At 43.2% G+C, this 12,903-nt stretch overlaps 1 protein-coding gene and 1 long non-coding RNA gene across 3 annotated transcripts in view; one reads left to right on the top strand and one right to left on the bottom strand.

Moving 5' to 3' along the window:
- Positions 1–12,903, top strand: part of LOC136639237 (contactin-4-like) — a 230,189-nt gene that overhangs the window by 206,358 nt on the left and 10,928 nt on the right. For both annotated transcript variants that reach the window (XM_066613253.1, XM_066613254.1), the window contains 3 exons: positions 314–472; positions 1,953–2,102; positions 4,605–4,675. In XM_066613253.1, the coding sequence (XP_066469350.1) occupies positions 314–472; positions 1,953–2,102; positions 4,605–4,675 (380 nt within the window). The remainder of the gene's footprint in view (positions 1–313; positions 473–1,952; positions 2,103–4,604; positions 4,676–12,903) is intronic.
- LOC136639238 (uncharacterized) overlaps positions 3,772–12,903 on the bottom strand; it is a 33,199-nt gene continuing 24,067 nt past the window's right edge. Inside the window, exon 5 of the long non-coding RNA XR_010793657.1 lies at positions 3,772–4,692. This is a non-coding gene — a long non-coding RNA (uncharacterized lncRNA). The remainder of the gene's footprint in view (positions 4,693–12,903) is intronic.

The raw sequence follows: 12,903 nt of genomic DNA, 5'->3' as shown, positions 1-12,903 counted from the left end.
CTGGTTAAACCCAGAAAAGAAAAGAAAAAATCAGTCTGAAATAAAATCTTGGTGAAGGGAATGATAAGGGATTCAAATCCAGAATATATCCTCCAAAGTCAACCACTGATTTCAACCTTTAACTCATTTTATTTGAACTCTCTGTTTGCTAAAAGCTGTTATATCTTAAGCTAAACTTGAATGAAAGGTAATGTCTTTCTCACAATCACATCATAAATGAGAGATATTTCTATATTAACATTATGTCTGGCTGTGTCTCACTAATGGGAGTTGAAACATGTTTTATTGTGTGTATGTGTTCATTTTATAACAGGTCCACCAGGGCCGCCTGAAGCTGTAACCATTGATGAAATCACAGACACCACAGCTCAGGTATCTTGGCGCCCAGGAGCAGATAATCACAGTCCCATAACAACATATGTTGTTCAAGCACGGACTCCATTTTCAGTGGGATGGCAAGCAGTTAATACAGGTAAAGAGCACCAGTCCCAGGACAGATCCTTGGGTCACACCGCTTTTCACCTCTCTCCATTGTGAAAATTGCCCATTGACACCCACTCTCTGTTTCCTGGTCTTCAACCAGGTCTCAGTCCCTGATTGTGGAGTTTTTTCAGTAGCCTTTGGTGAGGGACCATGTCGAATTCCTTCTGAAAGTCCAGACATATAATGTCCACGGGTTCTCCCGCATCCACATGCCTGTTGACCTTTTCAAAGAATTCTATAAGGTTCGTGAGGCAAGACTTGCCCTTACCGAAGCCATGCTGATTCTCCTTCAGCAAGGCTTGTTCGTCTATGTGTTTTGAGATTCTATCTTTGATGAGGCATTCCACCATCTTACCCGGTATAGATGTTAGGATGACTGGCCTATAGTTTCCCGGGTCCCCCCTCTTTCCCTTTTTAAAGATCGGTGTGACATTTGCTATCCTCCAATCCTCTGGCACTGTGGCCGTTTTGAGGGACAAGTTGCATATTTTAGTCAAGAGATGTTCACGTGGACATGAAACTCCTCAAAGAGAGTATAGGATCTGAAGTTAATAGAGTGAAGGTGCAGTCATTCCCACACGGTAATGCACGTTGCTTTCAGCTTGCTATTAAAGGTGTTTGTCAGGCACCTTGGCAGACTGCATTTGTCAGGGTTTCTAGTGCCTGAGTCATTAAGGCTGTGTTGGGTTTCCAGCTTCCAGTGCTAGAAAAGTAGAGAGCTGTGTGCTTTTCTTTTCTCCTTCGAGCACACTAGCGTTGCATTCGTTTTTCACGATCTAGCACACTCGCCACGCTAGCAATCTTCCCGTCGAGCTCGAGGGTACAAAACATGGCTGCCTCCATGAATAATGTTATCAATTGCTCTGTTCCAAGGAAACAGCTGGGCACAACCATCATCTTCTAGCCAAATAGGAGAGGCGGTAGAGGAGGGGTTTTTGAACTTGGACAAAAGGAGCTATCCCTTCTCGAAATGTTAAAAGCATTATACAGAAGTTAATAACTTTAAGGTAACTATAATAACTATAAGGCAGTGATTAAACATCACGAAAACACCCTGAAGTACGTTCAGCACCATTTTTGTTCCGTTTTTAAACGAATCGCACTAGAAGCATGCTAGAGGCATGCTAGTAACATTACTTCTGGCTATTTTCTAGCCAAATAAACGGGCACAACCTTAATCACAAGTATTTCCATACATGGTCACCTGACTAGTAACAAGCTAGGCAACGCTCGCTTCACCAGCTGCGATTTTGAGAAGTTTTTTTTTTTTAAACTAACAGACCAATCCTATTCAGTGCTGGCGCAGTGGGGCCACATGGCCTATGCTATATCCAGCACTGAAAGTGGGCAGGCTGGAGGTCTCGAGGTAAGGGAAGAATCATTTCCTTATCCTGTATTGAATCCAGCCTGCCCAAGGAACTACTTGGATATACTCTTATTCTTCTGACTTATAATTCTTTTCTCCCCAGTGCCTGATGTCATTGATGGAAACACATTTACAGCAACAGTGGTGGGGTTAAACCCATGGGTTGAATATGAATTCCGGGTAGTTGCTGCCAGCCTTATTGGAATTGGGGAGCCAAGCAGACCATCAGAGAAACGGAGGACTGAAGAGGCTGGTAAGTAGTAGAATTCGTTTGACATTTCAATCCATATTGGATACTTCTGTTGAATAATAATTTGTCATTATCATAATACTTTCAGTTTGAGTAACTCAATGAAAATAAACAGCATGTATAAGGGAGAATGGATGTAGTGGGGAAAGCAAGTTTTATTAAGCCATTTCTGCCCAACGTTGCATGTACGCAACAGGGAACAAATGTGTACACCTGTGGACTGGGCAGAAATGGTTTAAAGGGTGTTTCTGCATTTCTTGCTACTGACAGAGGGAATAGGCCAACACACCGAATGGTGTTGACACTACACCCCATTCTGTTTGCAGTGTTTCAGATGTAGGGTCAAATCTTTAAATTTATCAAGCCATTCTGCTGGCGGAACACATGTTCTGCCAACATAAAGTTTGTTACAGCAGTTGCAAAAGCGACTATGCCAGCGTGCATGGCCTGGCCGGCACCGTAAGCGGTGTGTGATTGAGTCCATGCTCCAACACACCAAGGACACCTACTGGAGCAGGTAAAACCATGCAGGGGGTGAAATAGGTTGAGTGTGAGCAGAACAGGGAGATGGGGCGGGGAGGAGGGAGGGGTGGGTTCAATGACTGCAGCACCTGCTGAATCCTTACCCCCTTCCCAGGCCCAAATTGCCTGCACGGATCAACTTGAACTTGCACCAGCTATAGAGCTGGCACAGGTCCAAGTTAACCCATGGCAGCTGCTGGGGCTTATCTTGTTCCCTTGCCCTGAGGAGACCTCCAGAGGCCATAACTCCTTTGGGGCATACAATGGTAGCCAAGTCAGCACCACTGTATTGCCACACAGGGAATTCATAAGGACATGACTAAACTTGGGATACAGCCTTTAAATTGGTGCATCTAAATGGTATCATTTTGCTGCTATTCTCTCATAGTTACTGTCTGATTTTTGATTTACAGTCTGGTGTAAACAGCCAATCCCTAATTGTTTTTGTTTTGTATATTGTAAATTTTATTGTCTTTTATGGAACTTTATAAGCCACCTTGGGCATTTGCCTTGGCAAGGGAAAGATGGGATATAATTAGTAAATAAATAAAATTAATGGATTGGTTGTAAGCAAACCATATATCTATTTAGGGCCCAATCCTAGCCTCTCCCTCCATCCCCGCCGATGCAACCACACTGAAAATTGATGTGCTGTATCCCATGGGGAGTGGCAGATGGGGAGGCTTTGGAGGGGAAAGGGGAATAATTTCTCCTTACCTCTCTGTAAGCCTTCCAATCTGCACAGGGCCTCCTCAGATCTATGCCAGCTCTATAGCTGGCGCAAGTCTAAAGAGAAGAAAGGGCGTTCCTCCCTGTCCTTCCCCGTTCCTCATTCCTTCTCCACTCCCCATTCCTTCCCCCCTCCCCACCCAGTTTCAGCCCACCCCACACTTCCACAGCTGCCGTTCCTTCTCCAGCGGCTGTGGTGGAAACCAGTGATGGCTCCCAAATGTCTGCCAACTGACCTCTCCATGCAGTGCTGGCAGCCATTTTGCGACCGCATTTGTGCTGTCACAATACACTCTGGCTGGCAGTCAAATCCTGGATGGGATTCAGCTGTTAGATGTAAAAATCTTCACATGAAAAAAAACAGGAAACACTAATCATCTTAGAACCATTCTAAAGAAGTAGACAAAGATTGCAGTCACCTTAAAGTCTTTGTTATTTGCAAAACAAAAGGAAGATATAGAAAGTTTCCAGAAAACATTAATGGGATTGGCTGTTGTTCACTTAGCCTCATTGTTCACATACATATTTTCTGAAAGCCACAACCCTAAGTTGGCAACAATCAGCTTTATGAATATAAATTACTTCATAATTCATAAATAAATGAAATGTTGTAAGCAAATAATTTTTAAAGGTACTTGCAACAGGTAATTGGCTCATAAATATGCTGTTTGGTCATCTCATTTTCAAAATTATGTTATTACTTGCTCTCAAAGTAGATCGTAAAAACCTGTGGCGAAGTAATTTTAATCAATATCCTGATTAATACTTTTGTTTTGCGTTACCAGAAAGACACTGAGACCTTTTGGATTTTGTTTCATTTTTAAATTATGTTTCCAAAAGAAAAATTTGCTTTGAGATCCTGGTGACAGAAAAATTAAGCTAATTTAGTCAACAACAAATTTAACAAAACAAAAACAATTTAGTTGCAAGAAATAACGAAAATTATGCAGCTAAAGGGCAAACCTGTTTTAAGCAAAGATAGAATGTTATTTTTAAAGTGTTCAGAAATGCAGAGAGACATCTAGTAATAAGAGGTTCACTGTGCAAATTTTTTTTTATGTGCTATGAAAATTCAAAAACTATTTCTGTCTAAACTCTTTGCCAATGTATTACTGGACCTAAAGTTCAAAGATCTTTTGAAAACTATTCCATATAAAAATACACTCTAAAGTCTCTTTAAAGTCGGATAAAACTAAACAAAAACTAAAGCTGTTCCCATCTTGGAATGCTCACTGAGTCATTTCTCTTCTACAGTTCCTGAAGTCAGTCCAGCTACTGTCAGTGGAGGTGGTGGTACGAAGTCTGAGTTAGTCATAACCTGGGAGGTAAGTGATCCATAGATCTGAGGAGGTAAAAATAATCTTTTAGGCTGGGTTCATATAACACAAAGCTACACAATAGTTATGCATTATATCTGAGACCAACCCTGCTGGGGCTGTTTGGGTTGACCAATCAGCATCTGAAACCACAGGTTGAAACAGGTTTGCAAACTACAGTTTATGCTAATTAGTTTTCCATTATGCCTGAATTTACAGAACATGAACAAACCACAGTTAGGGCTACTGCCCCACCTCAAGAGACTGCTGCACTATGGTAATGGGACTGAATTTAGGAAGCAGCTGTTTTGCCTGTTGTAGTCTGGAAAGCTTAAACTGTGGTGTGCACAAAGCCATGGTTTTGTGTTGTATGAGCAAAACCTTTCAGTGCCAGACTTGGCAGAATCTGATTTGAAAAGTGTTGCGTCAGGAGGCATTTTGTAAGAACAGCTGTTTGTTACCACTGTATCAACTCAATTTCTAGTCGTCTTCTCAAACAAAATATGAGAGAGTCCAGGTAGGGAGATGCACTGCAAGAGGTGAAGACAGCTACATTACCAACATGGCTTCATAATATGCTCTAGGAATTCCTGATCTGAGGCAAGGATGGGCAGATAGGGTTTTCCAACAAAATATTCTCATTACACATACACGCACTAAAAATTGAAGGATTACTTGGTAGATCTATGATAGATAGTCTGTCATCAGAGAAAATGATGGTAGTCGGTCATTCATTAGAGTGTATATATCATGGAAATGATATACTTTCGTTACGCAAACTAAAGTTTGCAATTCCTTAAGTAGCAGAATGATGCAGTCGGAGCTCATGTTCTAAGCAGTGAAAATTCCACACATGGCAATTGAGAAATGAAAGCAGGAAGTACAATTTACAGCTTTCTTTTGTTAAAAATAGGGACAAATAGATCTAGTCATGCTGTTTATTTGATGATGCTGACCCCTAGACTCGGCTGCTGTGAAGGCAAAGGGCATCTGTTCTGAACTATACATACCCAAGCTGCAGACAGGGGTGTTACCACTGGTGCTTATTTTCTGTTATTTGGGGAATAATATGAGGAATAATGTTATTTGGAGTCATTGAAGCAACTTGAGTCCAAGTCAATCAATTTGAGACTACATCACTACCTAATCCTCTTTCTAGGGGCTTGATTTAATGGCTCCAGTTTTGGTTTGTTAATGTGTGAGCTGGTGGGTGAATGGGATCTAGGAATGCACTGATAGGTCCCTTCCTGGCAGATAATCAGAGCATTTCTCAAAGGGGAAAGCCAAACTGCAAATGTACTAACAGACAGACAGATGGGAAGTTCCATAATACAGTGAGACAGGAATAAACATCATTCCCTTTTCCAAAGTTCATAACATGCATGAAATGGCATCTTGTTGCAAGCAGAATCTTAGATGGATTCTTGACTTATCTTTAGAGAAAGCTGACTTTTAGATTTGGCCTGAGTTTTAGAGAAAGCAGTATCTAGAGTTCATATTATACTCCACTGAAGTTCGTAAATTTAAGAAAATAACCCAAATATGCATTGGTTGTATAAAGATACCCATATGCTTGAATGTTCTTCCAGTTACAAGGGACTGCTTTCCCATGGCACTCATGCCATAAAAGGACAACAAATCTGTTTGTAACATGCCACAGCAATGGATCATATGCTGTTGAACAATTATGAACATTTTAATATTTGATTGTATTTTGTTTTGTTAGCATTTTGTATACTGTCCTGGCATCTTTTGGATACCAGGTATTGAAATCTGTTACACAAGGTGAATTCTACTTTAGGAGCAGAGAGTGCATCTGCAACTTCAAAGTGTATACTGAAGACACGTGCCTATAAGTCGACCCCATAGATAAATCGAGGGCAGGTTTTGAGCCAACAATCATGGAATTTTCTATGACCCTCGGATAAGTCGGGGGTTAAACTTAGAGGGGTGTCTGACTATAGTTTTGTCTGATTTTAACCCAGGCCAGATCCTGAAAAATAACCTACCACTAATTGTTACCTAAGAACTGTAGCCTCTAATTTATTAAAAACATAGTAAAAGATCATAAGATACATTTTTATTCTTTTTAAATTCTGGTCTTCACCACCTTTTTGTAAACACTATCAGAGTAAGTGCACTGTAAACAACATACCAGTAAATCAGTGGTTCCCAACCTGGAATTCATGTACTCCCAGGGACACTCAACAGGACCTTTAGGGGTACTTGGAAAAAAATGGAATAATGGTAGAAAAAGGCAAGTCATGTTCCAGAATGCCTTGCAAGGACTAGCAAGGCAGGAAGGGAGGTAGCTAGTTGGCTTTGAAAGCCTGACCAACAGCTAGTTTTTGGTCATCAATTCATGTATGGACCAGTGATTGAAAACCAGCACAGTAAAAAAGCTGAAGCATAATATGTAATCAATCACCCAGAATTTCTCAGCACACTTCTGGTGCAAAACAGTGTAGAGTCTTCTGTTACTCAAACAGATAAAAAGAGAAAACACAGTGATGAATACATGAAGTCTGGGTTTTCATAGAGAGGAAATGAGGGCTTGTATTATTACAAACATTTGGCTAATATGAAGGGTACAATTTATTATTGCCAAGGGATATGCAAGTGAAAAAGGTTGGCAACCACTGCAGGAGAACCATGAATCAAATCCACCTTAAAGGTGTGTGGTGTGTTAAGCCAGAAGCTCTACATACAACCCATAACACATAACTGAGAGTGTGCAATTCAATTCACAGCAGAGAGATGCAGCTGCATATATTTGCAATTCTTTTTACTCAGAAGTAGACCCACTGCTTTCCATGGGTGTTATTCTTAAGTAATGCTACATTGAATTGTAGCCTGGGAATTGTTGCTTGACCTCTGCCAAATGCAAAGCCTTTGCAAAAGGGAATTGGGTTGCAGCAGCAAAAGGGAACGGAGGGGAAAAAAAGGTTAACTTTGGCTGAAACGTCCCAGGAAAGCAACTATAGCAACTAACCAGCTGCCTGCCTAAGCTTAGCGAGAAAGAACTTGTTCAGAGTTGAAAGGCTCTGCCCTCTGATTGACCCAGAGATAAGGCGAAGTGAGAATTGGAGCTTGATTACTACTATGGCAACCTTCAGTCTCGAAAGACTATGGTATCGCACTCTGAATGGTGGTTCTGGAACAGCGTCTAGTGTGGCTGAAAAGGCCAATTTGGGAGTGACAATCCCTTCCACACCGGGAGCAAGTGCAGTCTGTCCCTGGTCTGTCTCCCTGGCTATGGGCCTTTCTTCTTTGCCTCTTTGCCTCAGACTGTTGGCCAAGTGTCTCTTCAAACTGGGAAAGGCCATGCTGCACAGCCTGCCTCCAAGCGGGCCGCACAGAGGCCAGGGTTTCCCACCTGTTGAGGTCCACTCCTAAGGCCTTCAGATCCCTCTTGCAGATGTCCTTGTATTGCAACTGTGGTCTACCTGTAGGGCGCTTTCCTTGCATGAGTTCTCCATAGAGGAGATCCTTTGGAATCCGGCCATCATCCATTCTCACAACATGACCAAGCCAATGCAGGTGTCTCTGTTTCAGCAGTGCATACATGCTAGGGATTCCAGCTCATTCCAGGACTGGAACAGTTTGGAACTTTGTCTTGCCAGGTGATGCTGAGGATGCATCGGAGGCAGCGCATGTGGAAAGTGTTCAGTTTCCTCAACCTTCAGTTCATGCGCAGAGATTGTAATGCAGGGAGGTGAGTCCACATCCTGAACCATGACCTGTGTTTTCTTCAGGCTGATTGTCAGTCCAAAATCTTGGCAGGCCTTGCTAAAACGATCCATGAGCTGCTGGAGATCTTTGGCAGAGTGGGTAGTGACAGCTGCATTGTCGGCAAAGAGGAAGTCACACAGACATTTCAGCTGGACTTTGCTCTCAGTCTGGAGAGGTTGAAGAGTTTTCTGCGGTAGTTGTTGCAGTCACCCGTCGCCTTTGTTCTTGTACAGCGTGATGATATTTGCATCCCTCATGTCTTGAGGTACTCCACCTTCTCTCCAGCAAAGACAGAGGATTTCATGCAGCTCAGAGACGATGATCTCTTTGCAGCACTTTAGGACTTCAGCAGGCATGCTGTCTTTTCCAGGTGCCTTGCCAAAGGCAAGGGAGTCCAGGGCCACATGAAGTTCTTCTAGGGTTGGTTCACTGTCAAGCTCCTCCAGCACAGGCAGGCACTCAATGTTGTTCAGTGCTTCTTCGGTGACTACATTTTCTCTGGAATATTGCTCAGAGTAGTGCTGCACCCAGCGTTCCATCTGCTGCGCCCGATCCTGGATGACCTCACCTGTGGCAGACTTCAGAGGGGCAATTTTCTTCTGTGTTAGACCTAGGGCCTGCTTGATACCATCATACAGCCCCTTGATGTTGCCCGTGTCAGCTGCTATCTGTATCTGGGAACAGAGCTGGAGCCAGTAGTCGTTAGCACATCTCCTGGCAGTCTGTTGGACTTTGCTGCGAGCAGCTCGGAGGACCTGCAGGTTGCACTCACTGGGACAGGCCTTGTATGCTGCTTGAGCTCTCCTCTTTTCCTCAATGACTGGTGTCAACTCCTCAGAGTGGGCTTCAAACCAATCTGCCACCTTGTTGGTCTTCTTGCCAAATATGGACAAGGCGGTGTTGTAAATGGTATTCTTGAAATGTTCCCATCTGTTGGATGCATTTGCGTCGGCCAGGCCTGGAAGAGATTCCTCAAGCGCTTGTGCAAATTCCTCCACTTTTCTCTGATCCCGGGTCTTGCTGGTATCAATGCGAGGTCTTCCTTCCTTTTTCGTGTGATAAGAACATAAGAACAGCCCCACTGGATCAGGCCATAGGCCCATCTAGTCCAGCTTCCTGTATCTCACAGCGGCCCACCAAATGCCCCAGGGAGCACACCAGATAACAAGAGATCTCATCCTGGTGCCCTCCCCTACATCTGGCATTCTGACTTAACCCATTCCTAAAATCAGGAGGTTGCACATACACATCATGGCTTGTACCCCATAATGGATTTTTCCTCCAGAAACTCGTCCAATCCCCTTTTAAAGGCGTCTAGGCTAGACGCCAGCACCACATCCTGTGGCAAGGAGTTCCACAGACCAACCACACGCTGAGTAAAGAAATATTTTCTTTTGTCTGTCCTAACCCGCCCAACACTCAATTTTAGTGGATGTCCCCTGGTTCTGGTATTATGTGAGAGTGTAAAGAGCATCTCCCTATCCACTCTGTCCATCCCCTGCATAATTTTGTATGTCTCAATCATGTCCCCCCTCAAGCGTCTCTTTTCTAGGCTGAAGAGGCCCAAACGCCGTAGCCTTTCCTCATAAGGAAGGTGCCCCAGCCCCATAATCATCTTAGTCGCTCTCTTTTGCACCTTTTCCATTTCCACTATGTCTTTTTTGAGATGCGGCGACCAGAACTGGACACAATACTCCAGGTGTGGCCTTACCATCGATTTGTACAACGGCATATAATACTAACCGTTTTGTTCTCAATACCCTTCCTAATGATCCCAAGCATAGAATTGGCCTTCTTCACTGCCGCCGCACATTGGGTCGACACTTTCATCGACCTGTCCACCACCACCCCAAGATCTCTCTCCTGATCTGTCACAGACAGCTCAGAACCCATCAGCCTATATCTAAAGTTTTGATTTTTTGCCCCAATGTGCATGACTTTACACTTACTGACATTGAAGCGCATCTGCCATTTTGCTGCCCATTCTGCCAGTCTGGAGAGATCCTTCTGGAGCTCCTCACAATCACTTCTGGTCTTTACCACTCGGAAAAGTTTGGTGTCGTCTGCAAACTTAGCCACTTCACTGCTCAGCCCTGTCTCCAAGTCATTTATGAAGAGGCTGAAAAGCAACATGTGGTTTTCAACCTTTCATTTATGAAGAGGTTGAAAAGCACCATGTGGTTATGAAGAGGTTGAAAAGCAAGTGATACAGTCACTTTGTTTGCAGTTTCACTCTGCTGCACACCAGGGAGTGGTAAGTGTCGCAGGCAGCACCCTGATAACTGCGCGTGATCTTGATGCTGGGAAGGCTGGAGCGTCTGGTGAGGATCAGGTCGAGCTGGTGCCAGTGCTTTGATCTTGGGTGTCTCCAAAAGACTCTATGTTGGGGCTTTGTGTTGAAGAACGTGTTGCTGACACAGAGACCGTGATGACAGCAAAACACTAGCAGGCGTTGACCATTTTCATTCATCCTCCCAGTGCCGAACTGACCTAAGCAAGTGGGCCACGAACTGTTATCAGCACCAACTCTAGCATTGAAATCGCCGAGGATGAACAATGGCTCTTTTACGGGGATCTTCTTGATAGTGGTGGCCAGGTCATCATAGAATTTGTCTTTGGCTTCTGCTGGAGACGACAGAGTCAGTACATAAGCACTGATGAGAGTGACAGGTCCTGCTGATGACTGGAGCTGCAGGGACAAAATTCTTGTCCCTTGATTGGAGCTTGATTACTTGGAGTTTGATTACTTGGCAAAAATTTCACGTACTATACCTGAGTATCTACGGTAGGTAGTCCCTGTCTTACATCCTGGCTCCATTCTGGACATTTGTAGGACACACAGTAGGAAGTGATGTAAGCTGGAACAGTGCAGGTGACAAAGCACAAACTGCGCCTGTGCAAAAGTCAGGCCATCTGTAACTTGAGGATTACTTGTAATATGAAGCACAAACCTAAGGGTGTCTTATGCTTCTCTGTGAAAGACAGAGCATGCGTACATTCATGTTTGGCATGGCCTGCTGACCAATTTTGAATTGACCCTGTGGATTCCAGTCCAGAAAGGGAACTCTCTTTCCTGGATTCCATTTTTCACTTCTTTACAGGAAGTAAAAAAACAGTCCCATACAGTCAAATTGTTCTTTCTTCTGCTTCATTCTGAGATTTACTAGAACATAATATTTTTGGTTTTTAATACTTGCCTCATTGTTTTGTGTGCTGAATTACACCTTTCTTTGGACAAACTAATTTTATTCTGTGCCTTCCAAAACAAACCTATTAAATTTAAACATATGCAAAATATACATTATTTTAAGCTCTAATTTGTAAGAAGTCTAATGTAACATTTTGACCATAGATATACAAAAACCACTCCCTAAATCTGTATGTAGTAGAAATCCATGTCTCTGACTTCCAGTTTAAAAAAAAAAATTAAGCATATGCTAATCCAATTGGCTTCAGTGGAACTTAAGGGCATTCTTAAGTAGCATTCCGAATAAGGATATTCCCTGGAATGAACATTCCATTTTTTGGGCTTCTATATTGAAAGAAGTACAGTGGTGCCTCGCATAACGAAATTAATTCGTTCCGCGAGTCCTTTCGTTATGCAAGTTTTTCGTTTTGCGAAGCGCGTTTTCCCATAGGAATGCATTGAAATTTAATTAATGCGTTCCTATGGGCAAAAAAAGTCAGAACAAAGTCAAATTTGGTTTACAAAGTGTTTATTAAGTGCTCTTTAAAGACATACCGTATTTTTTGCTCCATGTAAAGTGAACAGCAGTCAACAGTGGCATTAAGAACCATTATCACTGTCATTAACAAATGGAGAGACTTAAAGGTTTGAGTACTCTAGTTTTCTGGAAACCCCAAGAACTCATCATCGCTAGAGTCAGAATTTATGAAGCTCATTTGCTCACAATCACTGACATCACTTTCTTCACTGTCTTCCTCCCCCTTCCTTAGGGTGAATGTGAGCATAAACTGGCATGAAGATCCCCCGCTCCCTAGGGTGAATGGGATCATAAATTGACATAAAGATCCCCCGCTCCCTAGGGTGAATGTGAGCATAAACTGACATGAAGATCCCCCGCTCCCTAGGGTGGACGGGATCATAAACTGACAGGAAGATCCTCCCCTTACTAGGTTGGACGGGATCATAAACTGACATGAAGATCCTCCCCTTACTAGGGTGGACAGGATCATAAACTGACATGAAGATCCTCCCCTTGCTAGGGTGGACAGGATCATAAACTGACATGAAGATCCCCCGCTCCCTAGGGTGAATGGGATCATAAACTGACATGAAGATCCCCTGCTCCCTAGAGTGAATGTGAGCATAAACTGACATGAAGATCCTCCCCTTACTAGGGTGGATGGGATCATAAACTGGCATGAAGATCCCCCCCTTAAAACAAACCAAAAAAAAAAAAATTCGTCTTGCGAAGCACAGGTCATAAAAATTCGTTGTGCGAGTCACCAAAAATCGCAAAACGCTTTCGTTCTGCGAGTTT

This window comes from Tiliqua scincoides, chromosome 2 (assembly GCF_035046505.1).
Source record: "Tiliqua scincoides isolate rTilSci1 chromosome 2, rTilSci1.hap2, whole genome shotgun sequence".
Classification (NCBI taxonomy): domain Eukaryota; kingdom Metazoa; phylum Chordata; class Lepidosauria; order Squamata; family Scincidae; genus Tiliqua; species Tiliqua scincoides.
Note: the sequence above shows the minus strand (reverse complement) of the source record. Positions and strands in the feature narration are given on the sequence as shown.